At 40.9% G+C, this 22327-nt stretch overlaps 1 protein-coding gene across 1 annotated transcript; it reads left to right on the forward strand.

Moving 5' to 3' along the window:
* The first annotated feature begins 1175 nt into the window (after positions 1–1175).
* On the forward strand, positions 1176–1769 carry LOC146021103 (olfactory receptor 1-like). Its single transcript, XM_083154905.1, has one exon. The coding sequence runs from the start codon at positions 1176–1178 to the stop codon at positions 1767–1769; it is 594 nt and encodes a 197-aa protein (XP_083011031.1).
* Positions 1770–22327: the final 20558 nt, after the last annotated feature.

Here is a 22327-nt window from a genome sequence, read left to right on the forward strand (position 1 = left end):
CTCCATTAACAACCACTGTCTGTTCTCTATTTCGCAGCCAGTTCCCTACCCATCTACAAATTGTTACCCCTAGTCCCAGATCTTCCCTTTTATTTATCAACCTCTTCTGTGGAACCATGTCAAAAGCCTTAGCAAAATTTAGGAAGACCACGTCTACTGCATTTTCATTATCAAGGTTGTTGCTGACATCCTAATAGAAGCCTAGAAAATTTGTTTGGCATGAACAATTCTTCACAAACCCATGTTGGTTAATACTTATTAGACTGTGAAGCTCTAAATATTTTTGGATACCATCCCATAAAAATCCCTCAAATAATTGACCCACTATTAATGCTAAGCTCACAGGTCTGTAATTAGCTAGGCCATCCTTTTTTTTCCCTTTTTTGAATATTGGTACTACCTCTGCTATTCTCCAGTCTTTTGGTACCTTACCAGATGAAAAAGAGTTCATGAAAATGTAATACAGATGGGTTGCTAATTCCTCCCTTTAATTCATTAGTACTCTAAGATGAATCCCGTCTGGTCCTGGGGATTTGTTTGTTTAGATTTTTCTGAGCCGTAATGTTATCTCGTCTGTCATGAAAGTGATGAGGTGAATCAGTTGTGTATAGATTATGTCACTTATCTCACCTATTGCACGCTATGTCTTGATCACACCTGTATCTACATTATCTATTGATATTTCTGACTGCCTAACATTGATCTTTATCCCCTGAGATACAGCTGTGTGATTGTCCTAGTAAGGATAATACTGTATAACCACACAGACCACAATATAGGTTATAGTAATACATAATGCATGTTTGTTTGCAGGGTAACCTGGATATGACATGGAGAACCAGACCTGCATGAATAAATTCCTCTTGTTACCATTTTACACAAAATCAAATTACATATTGTCAACTATATGTGTATTTTTCTTCCTGTATATATTTGGACTGGTGTTCAATTCTATAATTATAACAGTGATCTGTAAATATGATCAGTTACACACCCCCATGTATCTATTCCTCTGTAACTTGGCCTTAGTGGATATCTGGTATACAACCACTACTGTCCCTAACCTGCTGTACATGTTACTATCTGGGGATAATACATTGTCCTTCATACAGTGCTTTACCCAGATGTACTTTCATTTTGTGGCTGGTTCCTCAGAGATTTATCTAATTTTCATTATGGCCTATGACCGATATGTTGCTATATGTGATCCTTTACACTATAACAATATTTTAAATAGGAAACACTGTCTGTTATTGGCATCTGGCACTTGGATAACAGGATGCTTAAATTCATTGGTGATTACAATCCCAGCATCACACATGTCCTTCTGTCAGTCTCGCACCATATACCAGTTCTTCTGTGATGCTAAAGCTCTGCTTAACATCTCCTGTGCTGGTGGTAAAGACTTTTACATTGCCGTCTATTTTGAAGTGTTGGTATATGGTATTATCCCAGTTTTTATCAGTGTGACATCATATATAAAAATTATCAGGGTCATCTTGCAGATAAAATCCCAGGAAGGCAGGAAGAAAGCCTTCTCCACCTGCTCATCCCACCTCAGTGTTGTCACTATGTTCTATACCACGGTTTTTGCTGTGTACATGAGGCCACCATCAGAATACTCTGATATACTAGAACCTGTTTTTACTATACTGTATGCAGTTGTTACTCCCATGATAAATCCTCTGATTTACAGTCTACGGAATAAGGATGTAAAAAGTAATCTGTTGAGACTTCTGGTTGGGAAAAAAAGTGTTGAACATCTGTAAATGATTATTGTCTTTGAGCTTTCTCTTTTTGATCCTTTAATTCTCAAACATTTTTCTCATTGGTTTGTTCCGTCTACTACAACCTTTTTATTTGTATTCATTCACTAAACCTGGAAAAGATTGGGATTACATTGTTACATACATAGTAACATAGTATATAAGGCTGAATAAAGACTTGCGTCCATCTAGTTCAACCTAGGTTTTTATAGTTAATCTCTTGGTGTATAGTATGTTCTGAAAATTTTGAAGAAAGATTTTGATTCTTATTTGTACCCATGGATGTTTTTAACCAATAAAAGTTTATCCAACCTTATTTTAAACATAATTATTGTCTCCGCTGACACCACTTCTCCCGGAAGAGAGTTCCAAAGTTTAACTGCTCTGACCGTAAAGAAATGTTGGTACTTATATGTTAGTTGGGCGCCCACTATGCTATTTGCTTAGTTTTCCGCGTCTGCTTGACACGCTTCTGGCTAAAATGAACTCCAATGCTGACATGGATAGTGGGGGTATGAGCATACTAACTATAGTGGGCACCCAACTAACATTTAAGTACCGAAATTTTTTCTTCTAAGGGAACAAAAACTTTTTTCTTCTAATATAAACTTGTGCCCTCGTGTGCTCGATTCATTTCTAGCAGTAAAAAGGGTGTTTGACAGTTCCTTATAATGGCCCCTGTTATATTCGAACATTATGAGTATGTCCCGCCTTAAACGTCTCTTATCTAGTGTTAATAGTCCAAAATTGCTCAATCTCTCCTTACCCCTAATTAGCTTTGTTCTTCTTCTTTGGATTTTTTCTAATTCTATGATGTCCTTTTAGAGTGCGGGGCCCAGTACTGCACTCCATATTCAAGGTGTGGTCTAACCAAAGCTTTGTACAGTGGCATAATTACTTTTGAGTCCCTAGTTTCCATGCCCCTTTTAATACATGCCTGAATTCTGTTGGCTTTTTTGCTGCTATGTGACATTGACCACTACACCCCAGTTTGGACTCCAAGATCCTTTTTCAGTACTGAATTACCCAATGTTTCCCCTTTAGTTTATAACTAGCACATTGGTTATGTCTCCCAAGGTGCATAACCTTGCACTTATCCACATTGAATCTCATTTTCCACATTTTTGCCCACTCATCTAGAGTGGGCAGATTGTTGCTACCTTATAGATCAATGACCATTAGAGAAGTTGAGGAGTTCCCCAATCATCCACAGAGTTTTTAACTTTTGATTTGTTGTACGAAATTCGTGTAATGGAATTATTGTACATTGCAAAGGAGACATGGGAGGGACAAACCAGTCCTTATAAAACTGTTATTGAACCAGTTTCCCAGAATTAGGGAAGACTGGCATAATAGTAAGATAGAATATGGAAAAGGCCCAACAGACACAAAAAATGGTGTAAGATGGCAATGCCCTGTTGCAAATCTTTGCTTCTGGGGACAGAGTTCTCCTTTAGGAGGAGGTATACGAAGTTTTCTGAGAAATAGTGCGTTATTTCTAGACATACAGGATAAAACAACAGCAATTGATCATAAAATACTGTAATTACTAACCCAGTAGCTAAGGTTACCAAAAGCCCTAGAAAATCCCAGAATCGCAAAGGGAATCCATCCAAGAATTTTTTTTTAAAGTTGGCATTAGATGTAACGGAAGAGTCACAGAGTGATTGGTCAAGTCCCAATGTGGTCATTCTAAAACCTAATGGAAGTTTGCAATTTTGTAATGATTTCCATAATTTGAATACCGTGTCTAAGTTTGATGCTTACCCAATGCCTTGGGAAAGTTATTGAAACTTTAGGAACAGCAAGTTATTTAACCACTCTAGTTCCATACATACATTAGTTTGGATATATCAAGTAAGGAGCCATTATCATGTGGCTCCTTGCTGGTTAATCGTAGACCCAATTTAGGGTAACGGTGGTGTGGGGTGCGGTGCTCCTGGACTGGATGGGCTGGGTGGCTTTAGTGCGGCATGCCCTTACATTCTATTAACACTTTTCCCTCACTAACACTATCTCTCTCTTATTTTAATTACATTTAATTTATCTCTCTCTTTATATATAGCTTCGGCTTCTTATCACTAATTATTAACACTTAGTATCTCACTGGCATGCCGCACTGGGCCTCCTAGCTTATGATAGTTTTTGGGGTGCCGCACCCTGCACCTAGATTTAGCGCTAGGGACCCCCAATATACAGAGAAGTCTTGACGCAGCTTGGGGGCATAGCATACACCTGCGCAGGTATATGTAACCAATATCACTGAATTCTATTATCATGTAGTGTTCAAGATTGGTTACTAATACTACTCAGTGTGCTGAGGGGAAAAAGTGTCTTGTTTACCACTCTAGTTCCAACCAGAGGGAATTGGCTAGTGTCATTAAAACAGTTATGCCAAAGAGAAGACAACATACAATATTATGCATTCAAGCAGGTGAGAGCTTTCTTTGGAATCACAGGGTTTATTAAAGGTTAATACCCAATGTTAGCACCATTTGTGTCCCACTATTTATCAAGATAAAGGGCTTTGTGTCCAAATGTTGACCCACAACTGTGTGTGTCTACTATTTCATTACCATCATCTGCCGACATGCAGATTAATAAATCTTGCGAGTGCCCTCCACCCATGTGCTATATATAGATAGATAGATATATATATATATATATCTATATATATATATATATATAGATATATATATAGATATATATATATCTATATATATATATATATAGATATATATATATCTATATATATATATATCTATATATATATATCTATATATATATCTATCGCAGAGTGCAATGCTGCACACCCCTTGGTTACAGCCTTGAAGTGCTAGACCACATAAAAGTAGTTAGGTAGATTTAGAATCAGAGGCAAGCACATTCTGTTTCATTGAATGAAAAAAGTCTTTTATAATTTCAAATAAGTGGACAGTCCATAACATCAAAAAAGGTGCAGTCTGTTACAGCAGAATCCATAATGCAAAGGTTCACAAGTATACCATTGTCGACAGCAGCACAGAATGGACGTCCATGGGTAGATTAATCATGCTCGACGGCCGTTTCGGTTGTCTGTCACCGTCGTCAGGAGGTGACAGACAACCGAAACGGCCGTCGAGCCGTCCACTTATTTGAAATTATAAAAGACTTTTTTCATTCAATGAAACAGAATGTGCTTGCCTCTGATTCTAAATCTATATATATATCTATATATATATATATAGATATATATATATATATATATATATATATATATATATATCTATATATATATCTATATATATATATAGATAGATATATATAGATATATCTATATATATATATATATATATATATATATATATATATATATATATATATATATATATATATATATATATATATATAGTGTGGGGGTTGAATGGCGTCACTCCAAGGGTCTTTTTCCAAAAGATTTTATTGCAATGGACAATCACATCAACTAGTCACATTGCATTATAATGGTCGACGTTTCAATGTCTTGACGACATTTTTATCAAGACGAAATGCAATGGAAAACACATAACAAAAGGGTACACTGATAGCATGGTTATATAAACTTACCATGGCTGAGTCATCCGGCAGCCGGATGCGTACTGTCCCTCCCCCAGCCGGGGGTGCGTGCAGTATGCTAGCCGCAACTTCCGGCTCCCGTTGTCAGGGAGACGCATCAAGCCGCGGCTCCCGGCCACCGTGTGACAGCACCATTGGTGCAACAAAACAGACACTACATACATGTAAATAACATAAAGAATCACCATGATACAGACTAAAGCGGCACATGTAAAAAGGACTGAAAATGTGGACACGAGTTAACATGTCGACATGACCGAAATGTACAAAAAAGGCACATAAGCATGTCAGCGGGCAACACCTAAGGCAATTACAAAGGGTAAACAACATTATATATTCTGCTCGGCAGAAAAGCAGATTGAGAGGCACACCATGGTCGACACAAACAATGTCGACACAATTGACACAGAAAAAATGGCCTAAAGAAATTAGAAAGAGTTAGAAAAATTAGAAAAAAACATTCCAATTGAATCGGTCATTAAGACCTTTTGGTTTACAGGTTTCAAGTTTGTAAATCCATTTCGATTCCAATCGCAATAAAGCCCCATCCCGATCTCCACCTCTACGAAAAGGGGGAACATGATCTATGAGTATGAACCTCATGTCCCCAATTGAATGTCCCATTTCCAAGAAATGTCTGGCCACCGGTTGGTCAGCGGAACCTGAACGTAGAGCATTATTAATGGCTGAGCGATGAAGCGCCATCCTGTCCCGGATGGTGCGTACAGTTTTGCCCACATAAAAAAGATGACAAGGGCAAAAAAGCAAATAAATAACATGAGTGGTCTGGCAGGTGAGCACATGTTTGATGGGGATAAGCGCTTTGGTAATGGGATGTTCAAAAGATTTGCAAACCACAAGATTCTTGCAGGTGGTGCAGCTGAGACACTTGTAGCATCCCGGTAATTTGGTTAAAAAATTTGATGGAGGTGGTGTAGCATCAAAGCCAGTAATATCTGTATGTACAACCCTGTCTTTGATATTGCGTCCACGGGTATAGCAAGCCATGGGTCTTTTAGTGTGTAAACCCACGAGAGTGGGATCTGTTTTTACTATAGGCCACAAGGCCTTGGTTGCCCTTTGTACCACAGGACTGGCAGTTGTAAATTGCTGCTTCCATGGGAGGGTGTCTTGTTGATTACGGACCTTGGGTTGTAATAGAGTGTCCCTGGGCATCAAGAGCACTTCATGTTGTAGTTGTTTTAACATTCTCAAATCATAGCCCCTAGTGTGGAACTTCTCTACCACTTTATTAGTGCTGTCTAAGGCGGCCTGATAGGTGCTCGATATGCGTGCCACTCGCATCAACTGGGACTTTGGTAAACCCTTTTTAAGTGGCTTGGGATGATGACTAGACCCCAATAAAAGCGTATTACGGTCCGTAGGCTTTGAGTACACTTCCGTTGTAATTCTTCCGTTTTGGAGAATCACTTCCACATCCAAAAACTGCATCCTCTCCTGCTGTATGTTATATGTATATTTAATGGGACTGGAACTGGCATTTATGGTATTGATGTGATCTCTTAACAACGTTACAGGGCCTGTCCATAGACAAAACAAGTCGTCAATAAATCTACCATACAATAAAATGTACTTTGAAATGTGTGGTAAATCCAAAAAAAAATTGTGCTCCTCCGCGAACATGAAGATGTTCGCGAAGCTGGGGGCTACTGGGCTCCCCATTGCACACCCACTGGTCTGCTGAAAGAATAACCCATCAAATAAAAAATAATTTCGCTCCAATGTCAAAGCTAGAAGTTGTAAAAATAGCCCATGATCAATATCATCAATCTCTTGAGACCGCAAGAACAAAGCCACTGCTGCCACCCCCTCTGCTTGGGGTATGGCAGTATAAAGACTTCTTACATCTAATGTTACTAGTACAGTATTACTAGTTACTTCACTGATGTTTTTAAGACGAATTAGAAAGTCTGTGGTGTCCTTGATGTATGTAGGTTGTTTTTGTACATGGGGCTGGAGAATGACATCCAGAAACTTGGATATAGGCTGAAATAAAGAGTTATTAGCTGTGATGATGGGGCGTCCAGGGGGTTTAACGGAATCCTTGTGAAGTTTGGGTACTGTATAAATAAGGGGTACGACTGGATGTAATTGAGTAAGTGCCTTGGCCAGATCACTCCCAATAAGTTTTCTGGATACAGCATCTTGCAGGATGGTGTCGACCTCCCGTTTATATCTACTGGTGGGATCAGCCGGTAACCGAACATAGACCGATGTATCATTAAGTTGGCGCAAAATTTCATTTCTGTAATCCTCAAGATTTTGGACCACGATTGCCCCGCCTTTATCGGCTGGTCTTATGATGATGTGATGGTATCTAGATAAATCATCAAGGGCATTACGTTCCTCCCTGGTGAGGTTATAATGAGTGAATGGAACTGCAGCATCATATTTATGAACTGATTGATTGACCAAACGTGAGAAGGTGGGCAACGATGAATTTGATGAGGTAGGATCAAATGAGGATTTAGACCGGGTGCGGATAAATTGCTGTATGGAATCCAAATCTTGTATGGTTTCTTGAGTTTGGAAGTATTCCTTTAAACGAAGATTTCTGTCAAATCTATGGCGATCAATTTGCCACTGAAGTTCATTGTGAGGATTGGTAGGAATAAATGACAGACCTTTTTGGAGGACTGAAATTTCTGCTGGCTTCAATTGATAAGAGGATAGATTATAAATCAGTTCCTCATTAATGCCTTTAGTTCTCGCTGACCTTTTGTTCTGGCCCCCCCTACGGGTGGACGTCCTCGGCCGCGCTTTTGTGTGGCGACCGGTGCAGGTTCTAAAGGGCCATCTGGTCTGGACATAGGATCATCAGAGTCACGAACAATGAAATCACTGTCAGAATTTGAAGTTGGAATGTCTCTAGTGCGGTTTTCACGTCGCCGGCGATAACTGTACGGTCCCTGCCTAGGGTGTCCAGATGGTCCAGGTTCACCACCCATGAGCCATCTGTATACCTTATTTTCCTCGTAATCCCGGGACACTGTACTGAATTTATTTGCCTTAAACTTCAACAACTCCTTACGATAAGTTTCCACTTTAGCAGATAAATTACGCTGCCACTCAGGATTTGCCGTCTGGATCTCAGGGATATTGTGTAGTGTTTCCAATGAAGATATTTTGTTTTTCACAAGTTGTAATTCCCTTTTGGACTCCTCGATAACGAGTAGCATTAAGTCCAGACTACATTTATTTAAAATGCCTACCCACTTGGCACAGAACTCCGGGTTGAACCGGCCTATAGTGGGGATGTTTCTGATCCTAAATCCTCGTGGTATTAGATGTTGTCTGTAATATTTCGATAATGATGTGCCATGCAAGAAATAATCAACTTCTCTTTTCTTCAATTGAAATACTTGGTGCATAATATCCTCCAAGGATGTATCAGCTATCTCCTCATCCTCAGTGTTATCGAAAAGAATCTGTTGTGCCTCCGCATCATTGTAACTATGTAGTAACCCTTTGGTTGCTGGCATGGTGCGACAACCTGTGGTGGAGGGATTTGTATCCATTTGTGTTGCACGGGGTGCAGAAAGCCAGATAAACGATAAATTGGCTGGGTGCCTCGCTCCGGGTGAGGACCAGGACGGCCTCTAGTTGCAAGTAGTGGGGGCGAGCTGGCACTCCAAATAACGAATGTAGATGCCCTGGGTGCCTTCCACAAAAGTAAGGTAGTGTGGGGGTTGAATGGCGTCACTCCAAGGGTCTTTTTCCAAAAGATTTTATTGCAATGGACAATCACATCAACTAGTCACATTGCATTATAATGGTCGACGTTTCAATGTCTTGACGACATTTTTATCAAGACGAAATGCAATGGAAAACACATAACAAAAGGGTACACTGATAGCATGGTTATATAAACTTACCATGGCTGAGTCATCCGGCAGCCGGGTGCGTACTGTCCCTCCCCCAGCCGGGGGTGCGTGCAGTATGCTAGCCGCAACTTCCGGCTCCCGTTGTCAGGGAGACGCATCAAGCCGCGGCTCCCGGCCACCGTGTGACAGCACCATTGGTGCAACAAAACAGACACTACATACATGTAAATAACATAAAGAATCACCATGATACAGACTAAAGCGGCACATGTAAAAAGGACTGAAAATGTGGACACGAGTTAACATGTCGACATGACCGAAATGTACAAAAAATATAGATATATATATATATAGTCGCAAGATGTGCAGCACTCCAGTCCAAATCATTTGAAAATCAGCTTTATTAAGAAACAACGTTTCAATATCTAATCGATATTGTCATCAGGTGACCTGATGACAATATCGATTAGATATTGAAATGTTGTTTCTTAATAAAGCTGATTTTCGAATGATTTGGACTGGAGAGCTGCACATCTTGCGACTATATGATACCCCCCAGTGCGGGCACCCACAAAGCAACATTTACGGAGGAAGTGCTTGGCGTTCTGTGCTATATATATATATATATATATATATATAGAGAGAGAGAGAGAGAGAGAGAGAGAGAGATATCCAATAGACAATTGGGAGTGCACTCACCACTTTTGTTTAAAAAGCAAGACTTTAATAGTACATCTTTAAAAGGTTAGTCGACGTTTCGGGTTCACATCTGACCCTTTGTCAAGACACAGCAACCACAGGTATCCCAGAGACAGCTTAAAACCAGACTCCCTACTCACCAGTTAAATACCATAAAACCCCTCCTTCTCATAGGGAAGCAACGGGGGGGGGGGCCTGGAAGATAAAGAGGGCGGCCCAGGGGCAGAAGAATGGGGAGGAACTAATATTCAATCTTTCTTCCCATAACCTAACATCTGCAGAAAAATCCCTTCTGACGAAAGGCCTATCCTTTATCCCCACTAATCAACATGACTCTTTCAAATGGTCGGTTGACCATTATAAAAACGGACGCAAATTGAGATTGAGATAACAGACCACCTCCCAGTACTCCACCTTTGTTGACAAATAAACCTTTTAGACAAGTAAGTACATTTGACCCCATTTCCACAAATGCCAGCTTAAAAACCTTTCTTAGAACTGTTGAGCATGAAAATAATGGCCATTTACACACAAAGAAACAGCATGATAATTTAACACCAGCTGAAAGACAGGCGCTAAGAAGTCTGAAAAATAATAATGACCTGGTAATCCGCAACGCCGACAAAGGCGGAGCGGTAGTTCTACAGGATTTTTCTTCATATAACAAAGAAATTATGCGCCAGTTGGCTGACCACCACACTTACAGTGAGGTCTCCACCAATCCTATGATGAGAATAAAGAATAAGGTGGATTCTTTGCTAGATCTTGCTTCTAAACAAGGTTGGTTGGATGAGTATGAGAAAGCGTTTCTAACTGTTGATTATCCAGTATGTCCAGTGTTATATACACTGCCAAAAGTACACAAGACTTTGACAGATCCACCGGGTCGTCCGATTATCTCTGCCAGGGGTTCAGTGCTCCAGCCCCTGGCGAGGTATTTGGATCATCAGTTACAGCCACTTGTACAAAAGACCCCATCATATTTGAAAGACACTAACCATCTGTTAAAAGATCTTGATCAAATTGGTGTATTAAGGGAGGATGACATTTTGGGCACACTGGATGTGTGCTCTTTGTATACAATTATCCCTCATCTGGCGGGGATCCAAGTGGTTAAAGAGGCCCTACTGAAAAGAGTTGGGAAGGGGCCACCAACAGAATTTCTGGTTTGCCTACTAGAACTAGTCCTCAATGAAAACCACTTTCTGTGCGAAGGGCACCACTACATGCAGTTAGCGGGCACCGCTATGTAGTCCAATGTGGACCCGTGCTACTCTAACTTGTATATGAATCACTATGAGCAATGTCATATTCTATCAGTATATAGTGATCATTTGATTTATTTCAAACGCTACATAGATGACATTGTGGTCATCTGGAGGGGTGGCCGGTGGATTCTCTCAACAGTCTGGACAGTCCTGTTAGATTTACAGCAATGGCGGACGCCAAGCAAGTAAATTTCCTGGATGTCACCATTTACAAAACTTACACAATGGTATATATACTGTAGGGTAGAGCTCCCTTAGATCTAAAAGAGAAACTCAAACACAGAAAGAAACCATAGTGTAATATTGTTGAAATATGGAATGAAATCGTGCTGTTTGTTCAGGTCACTCACATTTCTTAAGTAAAATATGTGCATATCAACAAGGTCTTTCTCTTTCTCTCAATCCAACATGTTCCTCCAAATTAACGTTCCCTGGGGACTCGATAAGAAGGTATATAGTGCAACACCGTTTGTCACAATTTAAAATAACAATTTATTAGTTACACTCACATGTGATCGATAAAAACAAGGCAAAATACCCATTCAGGGTGACAGGATCCAAAATACTGTGCCGCGGAAATCAAGTACACAACCCTCTGGATACTCGACCAGCGGTCCTCAGCGGGAATGCAGCTCCTTCCAATGGCCTCAGGATAGGATCCGTTCGGTGGTGTTCACTTAGCTTAAGCGCGCTTTCAGGCAGGAATTGCCCTTCATCAGAAGAAATTCCTGCCCGAAAGCGCGCTTAAGCTAAGTGAACACCACCGAACGGATCCTATCCTGAGGCCATTGGAAGGAGCTGCATTCCCGCTGAGGACCGCTGGTCGGGTATCCAGAGGGTTGTGTACTTGATTTCCGCGGCACAGTATTTTGGATCTGACTGAGACGCGCAGACCGGACTATGCATAATGAGGTGTTATCAGTGGTGAGTGCATTTTTCCTTATAGCGATCACCTGTGTTGTCACCTGAGTTCACTTGATTATATATCTTTTGATTGGTTGCTACCCTATGAGAAGGAGGGGTTTTATGGTATTTAACTGGTGAGTAGGGAGTCTGGTTTTAAGCTGTCTCTGGGATACCTGTGGTTGCTGTGTCTTGACAAAGGGTCAGATGTGGACCCGAAACGTCGACTAACCTTTTAAAGATGTACTATTTAAGTCTTGCTTTTTAAACAAAGGACTCTGAAAAAGTCTGGTGAGTGCGCTCCCTATTGTCTATTGGATATTATTGATCCTTATGGAAAATGTTTGGAACCTGAGCTTCTGGGCACCCCAGCAAGTAATTACTGAATTTTGAGAGTGCTACTTTTTCACTATATTATATATAGATATATATATATATATATATATATATCTATATATAGATAAATATATATATATATATATATATATAGATAGATATATAGATCTATAGATCTATATATCTATCTCTATATATATATATATATATATATATATATATATATATATATATAAGGTAGCGGGGGGGGGTTGCTGCACTCACGGCGTCTTGTTCAAATAAATACACGCAGTCTTGTTGAACTTACAACGTTTCAATGCCTTTATTCTGGCATTTTCGTCAGGTATGAATGCAAAATACAAAACGTCTTACCTTATAAAGCACCCAGTGAGCGCGCCATCTCCTTAGAGCGGGAGGCGCTGTTCAGGATCAGGACGCAATAAGATGACCTCACAAGAGAGGAGGTAGTGTGTGAAGCCCATCACCAAGGTTACATGTCAACAATAACACTGCAGAGAACGGAGAACAGAACTGATTAGTACAGAACAAAGCATACTGTATCTACTAAATCAGATATACTTTATAATAGAAAGGATGGAAACAATTGAAAACGGCAGGAAAGTATAATACAATAGTAATAACATGAGCGCATAGTTACATATGTTACAGTATATTAAAAATTAAAGGAACGCACCTAAGCCTAGGTGTTCATTCAGTCCTTTGGGGGACAGTGTACCTAAACGATAGATCCATTTAGTTTCTAGTTGGATCAATTTTTTGGATCTGTCACCTCCCCTAATAGAGGCTGGTTGGTGGTCAATCATTCGGTACCTTAATGAAGCAAGGGGATGTGGATAATTACAGAAATGCTGGGCAACCGGCTGTTCACTATGTCCTTTGGCTATCGCAGTCCTGATAGCCGACCTATGCGCTGTCATACGATCCTTAAATTGGCAATCAGTTTTGCCAATGTATGACATACCGCAGGGACATAAAATTTGATAAACAACGTATTTGGATGTACATGTGAGTCGATGTTTAATAAACATGGTTTTACCACTCAAAGGGTGTTGGAATGTATCTCCAGGCAGCATAAATTGGCATGTTGTACATGTACATCTTATACATCCCTTACGCGTATTTGCATAAGGATCATAGGTATTACCTAGGCTAGAGATATCTGATTTTACCAATATATCTCTGAGGTTGCGTCCTCTAGTATAACAAGATAATAATCTACTTTCCTCTAAGCCAAGGTCAGGGTCAGTTTTAATGATGGGCCAGAGGTTTATATTGACATACCCAGGGGAGTATTTTCATTTTCTTTTTGGCTTTACGTGGAGTCTTGATCAGCGTATCCCTATCCAGGGATAAAGCTCTACTTTTAGCTGCCAACAATAATTCAAGCGGGTACCCTCTCTGCTTGAATTTTGTAATCATAGCATCCATCTCTTTGTCAGCCAATACAGGGTCAGATGGAGTGCTACCTCTTTTTGGAAAGTAGGTGTAGGGTCTCCAGGTAAAAGTCTGTATGTAACAGGATCCTCCAGTTGTCTGCTGATCTCCTCTTTGTAGTCTGCTGATCTCCTCTTTGTAGTCTTGGAGGTTCTGGATGACCAGGGCACCTGGTCATCCAGAACCTCCAAGACTACAAAGAGGAGATCAGCAGACAACTGGAGGATCCTGTTACATACAGACTTTTACCTGGAGACCCTACACCTACTTTCCAAAAAGAGGTAGCACTCCTACTGAAATACGGCTTTGATAATGGTCATCTGTCAGAGAAATTACATAAAGCTCTTCTGCCCGCTTGCCCAGTGACTCCGGTGCTTTACACCACTCCAAAGATCCATAAATCTTTAATAAAGCCACCGGGGAGACCCATAATTGCTGCTGTAAAATCACTATTCCAACCGATTGCTCTTTATTTGGATTCTATATTACAGCCTTTGATCCAAATTCATCCCCACTTTCTTCTGGACACTAATACGCTACTTAAGCGATTAGCTGAACTGCCTACCTTCAATTGTGATGTGCTGCTGTGTAGTATCGATGTCCAGAGTCTCTATACCGCAATCCCCCATGAGGGAGGGTTGGCTGCGGTTAGAAGACTGCTGGAAATTTCAGGTACTTTTAGTGGAGATTGCCTGGACTTTCATGTAAAATTACTTGAGTTTGCACTAACTAAAAATTACTTTTTATATGATAATCGTTTTTTCCTGCAATGCCATGGGTGTGCCATGGGATCTGCCATGGCACCAGCATACTCTAATGTATACATGTTTGAGGTCGAGGATATGATTTTTTTCAATGATATCGATATATCGGCAGACATCTTGTATTACTGCCGATATATCGATGACCTGTTGGTGTTTTGGAAAGGGTCAGCTGAGCAATTTGATGCTATCATACAGTCTCATAACAGTAGGGACCATCCTATCAAATTAACGTATACTATCAGTCCTGAATTCATCCATTATTTGGATGTGAAAATCTCACTTCAGGAGGGTAAAGTACATACTTCTCTGCATACAAAAACTACTGATAGGAACAACTTGTTAATGTTTGATAGTTTTCATCCTAAACCACTTAAACAGGGATTACCCTACTCCCAGCTGATACGCATCAGACGCATAACATCTGACCCTGTATTGGCTGACAAAGAGATGGATGCTATGATTACAAAATTCAAGCAGAGAGGGTACCCGCTTGAATTATTGTTGGCAGCTAAAAGTAGAGCTTTATCCCTGGATAGGGATACGCTGATCAAGACTCCACGTAAAGCCAAAAAGAAAATGAAAATACTCCCCTGGGTATGTCAATATAACCCAGCTAGTGAGGGTATTAATAAAATCTCCAAAAACCTCTGGCCCATCATTAAAACTGACCCTGACCTTGGCTTAGAGGAAAGTAGATTATTATCTTGTTATACTAGAGGACGCAACCTCAGAGATATATTGGTAAAATCAGATATCTCTAGCCTAGGTAATACCTATGATCCTTATGCAAATACGCGTAAGGGATGTATAAGATGTACATGTACAACATGCCAATTTATGCTGCCTGGAGATACATTCCAACACCCTTTGAGTGGTAAAACCATGTTTATTAAACATCGACTCACATGTACATCCAAATACGTTGTTTATCAAATTTTATGTCCCTGCGGTATGTCATACATTGGCAAAACTGATTGCCAATTTAAGGATCGTATGACAGCGCATAGGTCGGCTATCAGGACTGCGATAGCCAAAGGACATAGTGAACAGCCGGTTGCCCGGCATTTCTGTAATTATCCACATCCCCTTGCTTCATTAAGGTACCGAATGATTGACCACCAACCAGCCTCTATTAGGGGAGGTGACAGATCCAAAAAATTGATCCAACTAGAAACTAAATGGATCTATCGTTTAGGTACACTGTCCCCCAAAGGACTGAATGAACACCTAGGCTTAGGTGCGTTCCTTTAATTTTTAATATACTGTAACATATGTAACTATGCGCTCATGTTATTACTATTGTATTATACTTTCCTGCCGTTTTCAATTGTTTCCATCCTTTCTATTATAAAGTATATCTGATTTAGTAGATACAGTATGCTTTGTTCTGTACTAATCAGTTCTGTTCTCCGTTCTCTGCAGTGTTATTGTTGACATGTAACCTTGGTGATGGGCTTCACACACTACCTCCTCTCTTGTGAGGTCATCTTATTGCGTCCTGATCCTGAACAGCGCCTCCCGCTCTAAGGAGATGGCGCGCTCACTGGGTGCTTTATAAGGTAAGACGTTTTGTATTTTGCATTCATACCTGACGAAAATGCCAGAATAAAGGCATTGAAACGTTGTAAGTTCAACAAGACTGCGTGTATTTATTTGAACAAGACGCCGTGAGTGCAGCAACCCCCCCCGCTACCTTGTCTTCACACTCGCTCCGACGAGTGTTATGTGCTGACACCCGGCGCACCAGCTGACTTTAGACGGAGAGCCGGTACACAGGATTATATATATATATATATATATATATATATATATATATGTAGATCGATACAGAGAAATACCAGCGCAAACAGTCCTCTGCTATTATGAATGGATCAGGTGATATCTTGATGTGTGCCGCTTTTTGGAAATCCTCACCAAAGGATCAAATGCAGTACTTGTGAAAGAAAGGAGAAAAGCGCACCAATGAGTATAATGAATGTATAAAATTTACTCAAGTACATATGCTCACATACATCGAGATTTAGAACAATCAGCTTGCCAGCAAAACGGGGTACATCAACCGATAGGATGGAACAAGTGGGGGACGTCAGATGGTATCAGGACAGCATCCAAGGCAGACCGCTCTCACCGCCGCACTTGCACGCTTGTGTCCAGGGACGCCACACCGCAGAACTTCGGGACCTCTCACTCGTATGCTGGAAGCAGATAGCCAGAGATGTCGGTCACGTCAGGAGTCTAAGCCTTATTTAACCTTTACCTGTAGGTCAGGCTGGGGTGAGTGTCTGCCGGCAGACTCTCGCTGGTGCTGTTCCTGTGTGGGCAGCTCTGGGCGAGTCCAGAGTATTCACATCAACTAGTTTCGCCTCTGACAGGCTTCTTCAGGATGCAGGTGAATTCACAAGTGTTGCCGATGGGGTGTTCCATTTCTCGTGCATAATTTAAGGGGTTACACACCTTTACACTGGGGCGTTGAAGTGTCCCCGTGTCAGGGCTGGATCTCTCACTACCTTTAGGAATTGCTTTTTGTTGGCCCTGCTTATTCTGAACGCTGCGCTAGGCTCCTGGGTGGTTTCCGTTCGCTATTCGGACATTTTGGTGTGCTAATTGCTGAGGTTGGAATGGAGGAGCTGTTACTTACCTGTCCTTTCTGGGAATCCAGATTGCCGCTGTGTATGACCTCTGTTACCTGAAGTCATTTGTACCCATGGGTCACTTGTCTGCCGGTCACTAATAAAGGCCGCTGCGGGCGTGGCCAGATCCCATCATCTGGTTCGCTTGTCTACCATAATTGGGCAGGATGGGATCCGGCTGGCTCTAGTAGTTGTCAATGCAGGGCTGCAGCCATCTACCCAGTAGGTCGGGTCTCCTTGGTTGCGTGGGCAAGGGGCAGCTCGCCCTGCAATGTTTGCACTTCGCAATTCTATTTAGGGAACGTATGTTCCGGGCGTTGGGTTGGCTGATCTGCGCAGTCAGGTTGGCGGGGGTTGGGGTTAATGTTGTCTATTCTAGGAGATGTTTAGTGCCGGGAACTTCAGGGTGGTACTGGCGCATTACCTAATGGGTATTTACTTTTTGATTTTTCCAAAAAATGCCCTCCCCTCCCCACCACCCCATCACCTTTTGCTTGCTGCTGGTTTAGGTTTAGGGTTGCGCAGACTCTGCTTACGATACGCTATTGCCCGGGAGGAGTCTATCCTTGCTGTTTTGCTACAGCTGCATGGTGCCCCTCGGGTGTCTTATCTGGTAGTGCTTTCTAGGACCTGCGCTGCGTTTTTTGCTGGCATCAGATATCCGAATAGTCCCCGGGGTTCGGGGGTTTATGATTAGGCGGCCAAGATGGATCTGACGGCTGGGGGCGGAAGTGTGTCCTTGGTTCCTGTGGTGCCCTAGGTCATCCTCCCAGTGGCCTTGGCAAACATTTATACACTGGTCAGGCTTTCCTTTGCAGGCTCTGGCTCCTGCAGTTTGGTGGCTCTCTGATGACCTTATGTCAGTTTGCTGGGTCAAGGTGGCGTTGTCCAGCGAGTTTCCATTGGGAATTTGGAATCCATTCCCACTGCCTTGCGGCTGCCACGTCGGCTATAGCCGCTCAATTGGGCTTGTCGAGCTTTAAATCGATAGGAAGATGGCGCTCCGCAATTTAAATAGTACATTAGGCCTCACCTACTGCGCTGTAGGTCCTTGCGCTTTGTATGTATGTGTTTGATTGAGGTCATTTGTTTATTCCCCCATCCTTGTCCATCCTACTCGGGGATTAGCTACGCTCTGCTGTTGGGCCAGCGTCCGGAGTTTTCTCGCTTTTTGCCTGAACTGACGGACTGAATTTGATCACTCTGATTCGGCTATAGTCTCAATTAAGAGTCCCTCAGCAGGTCAAGTCGTTTTTTTCTCCGGCCGAGTACACCCGTTTTTTCCTTATACCCTTCCATTACCTTGCCCTCCCCCTGTTTGCCTCTTTTCATCTTTGTTTCCTGGTATGGCTTCAATTGGTATTGGAGCATGTCTTAAGCACCTAAAATTGTGCTTCAACAGAACAAATTTATTTTCTTTTTTGGCAGATCCTCCTATTATACTTAGGTCAACCCTTTAATATAAATACTACTAGTCTCCTCTTATAGCTTCTCCTTTAGAGGTATGGGGAAGGATAGGCTCAGAGTGTGCATAGTTGAACATTCATTTGTGTATTGGGCAGCCGGCTGGGCCTCATCTGGGGGTAGGCCGGTTGCAAATTCTCTGTTAGTCTGGTGGCTTGGAGTTTGAGGGCCGCACTGGCTTGAGTTTAGAGGCGTTCCTTGAGGTGAACGTCCGCCAGTGTCTGAGGTCTTTGGTACTTCAGCTGGAGGCAACAATTTGGGAAAATGTCCTGATTGAAGCTGTCGGCCTTGATCTTGAGTGATCTTGCAGCCATTAATACAGCTTGGTTTTTCTGCACCTTGGTTGGTCTCCAATTGTTTCCCCGACTCCGTTTTGAGAGATGTTAGAAATGGTAAGGCTTCAAATGAGGCTCGGAAGCAGCTATATCGGCGGTGGCACAGTGGGTTCTAGCTGCCAGAGGTGCTGTTGACCCACATGAGAGGATTAGGTTTGGTTCCATCAGGTCTTCATGCCTAACGGGGTGCATTTGGTTAGGGATGGTTCATTAATTTTGGAGGATCTATCTCTGGTTGTAGCTCAGTGCGTTAGGTTGGTGGCCGGGCGGGGATTCTGCTTTGGCGGGAAAGAACGGCAGGTGAATAGAATTAGTTCTTATTCAAATGATGATGCTACGTATATGTTTGCTTTTCGGTGCGCTCGCCTCTCATTGGCTTAGGCCTTCGCTCGATCTCCCGCTCGGGGGGCAGCGAACCTCAGATGGGTGGGTAGTCAATGCAGTAGGTCGAGCGGATACCGCTTGTTAGGGTAGGCTTGATTACGTATGCATATTGTGTGGGTGGAGCTTAGTTAATTAGCCGTTCTTTCTGGGCCACCATTAATTAATTAATTATTAATAAATTAATCTAAATGAAATGTGATGTATACACATGCTAGAGGTCACACACATCAGATGCTAGGATGTTTATGACAACAGGGACAGAGAAAGTGGTGGCAGGGACAGCAGGGAAAGGTAGAGGGACAAAACCACACATGTAACAGCATATAAAAATATATATTATTTATACAATTCCATCACAGGCAGGAACTGGGCTGAACTTACACTTATGAAGAGAGTGTAATATAAAATGTTTTTATATGGTGTTATGCATTGGAGGGGGTCTTTTCTTTACAAGTTGAAGTTCAGCCCAGTTGCCTGTGAAATAAATATAAATATAGACCTACCTCCCCCTCTATACCAGCCATTTATTTAAATAAATCTTACAGACTGTTGCCTTTAACAATGCCTAATGTGTTGCTGCTGTTCCTTCACGCTGTCGCTGCCGAACAGCCATCCCACAACCACTAAAGGCCCCCATACATATATTTTTCTATTCCCTCTGCCTACTAATGTATATATTTTTCTATGCCCACTGCCCAGCAATGTATATATTTTTATATGCCCACTGATGTATATATTTTTACATGCCCACTGCTAACCAATATTTATATATTTATATGCCCACTTTCAACAATGTATATTTATTTAAACACTACTGCCCACCAATGTTTATTAATAATAGGCGGTAACATATACAGTACATTGCTGGCCTGCACCAGTAATTTATACGTTACCACCTATTATTAATAGGTGGTAATGCACGCATCCCCCCCCCCACTTTTAATTTTTACTTTAGCGCTGGGGTTAGGTACTTGTCACTGGAGGATGTGACTGCGCAGTGAGTGCGCAATTACAATGTGCCGCGGTGGCCACCAGGCTCATAATGAACCCAGAGGCGGGTAGCTTCAAGCCGGGCAGACAGTGAAGGGTGCGCAGGGGTGAGTGAGTAACTGTGACTGCTGGGGTGAGTTGCCCGGGCCCTACCCTCTGTCAGAGCAGCAGGGTCCGGGACTCAAGTACCCCCAGACCCACCCTGTCAGCGGCCCTGATTACCTGACTGGATGTTATACTTAGAAACAAAGTACATTTTAGATATTGAATCTTCTTTTTTTCTCAAAATTCTATTTTCTTTGTTCTTTTTGGGATGTAATAGTAAGTTCCTATGACACAGTATTCAGATTCAAAAAAGGGATGTTAGTTATCTTCCTACATAAACTTTTGTACTGGCTTTGTGAAACATTTTTCAACCAATGATTATAATGCCCAATGCAAAAACATTGTTGCTGTCCAACTACTATTTTTTTAATTGATGGTAGAAATTGATAAGTTCTCTTCGGAGATGGCCAAATCCCCCAAAAATACTGAATTGTGATCATAACATTGTGTGTATTTTAAATTATATGTTTTTAAGTTAAGATATGAAATAAAAATTTGCGCTTTTTGTGCATTCCCATCCCAAATGATAGGAAAAACGTATGTAGCGGCTACAGAATTAGCATCAAATGGACTATCCCATATACTGTATTTTCATCTTCAATATCGACAAAGCTTTTTGATATTCTACCTTCTGTGAATCTTGGGGATATTCTTGTACCCATGGCCATACCCACCCCCTAAAGAAATAAATATTACTCTAAGAAAAAAATAATTATGTGATGAAATGATGGTGATGGAGTCCAGTATTAATTTCTTTAATCTATCAGATATATTCCTGCATCTGTACTAATGTAAATAATAATCTATGCTTATTTTATAAATAATATGAGTAGAAAGGCCTGTTACATCTAATGAAAGATAAGCATAGTTAGGGTTCCATTTTATTTCTTTCATTACATGTAAAATATGCATTTTGAACCTGATATACTGTATGATTTAAAATCAACTACATATTTTTGTAAAAAGTCATCAATGAATTTTGAAAGGTTAGGCCCCAAGTACCAGGAAAGATAGTTCTCCCAGGAGGTGTAGTATTATTCGTTTATCTTGGGGAGTGATATTTAAGAAATACAAAAAGTGTCTTTTAATACGACCTCTCCATGTAGACCTTCTTCCATCAGTTGTATTTACCAATAAAAAAGAGCTGGTTAGGCCTTGTTCTAATGTATGATGAAATATGTTATCATCAAGTTGTCTATAGACTTTTTTATATAATAGCATCTCTCTAATAGTATTTCTCCCCACCCCTTATGCGCACTCTTAATTATTATGGAATTGTCTTTTTTAATTGCTTGAGTGCCATATATTCTTTTTTTAAGACTCATCTATATATATATATATATATATATATATATATATATATATATATATATATATATATATATATAGTTTTTAAATATAGGATGGTGTTGGATTTATGATTGTCTGGATAAAATCTAGATCTTTTAAAAAAATATTTCTAGTATTATCAATCACTTCTCTTTCATTAACAACAAATATATTTATACATTTTGGAGAATTTTCTACAATATTGCATTGGAATAGATCTTTCACTAAACAAAGTTTCTTAATCCATACACTTGAGTACAATGGGAATTGTGTTTCCTCCAGATAGTTTTTTAGAGGTGAAATATTGCATCGCATCTAGTTCACAACAACGCTGTTGTAGTGTATCACATGCTTTCTGAACCCATTACACCATGTGTGGGCACCTTTAAACATGATTCTTTTATAAACTATCAAAACAAACAATTTTATATAAACACATTGGCCCTTTTTCTAGTTGTGG

Source organism: Crinia signifera, chromosome 7, assembly GCF_055691185.1.
Source record: "Crinia signifera chromosome 7, ASM5569118v1, whole genome shotgun sequence".
Taxonomy (NCBI): domain Eukaryota; kingdom Metazoa; phylum Chordata; class Amphibia; order Anura; family Myobatrachidae; genus Crinia; species Crinia signifera.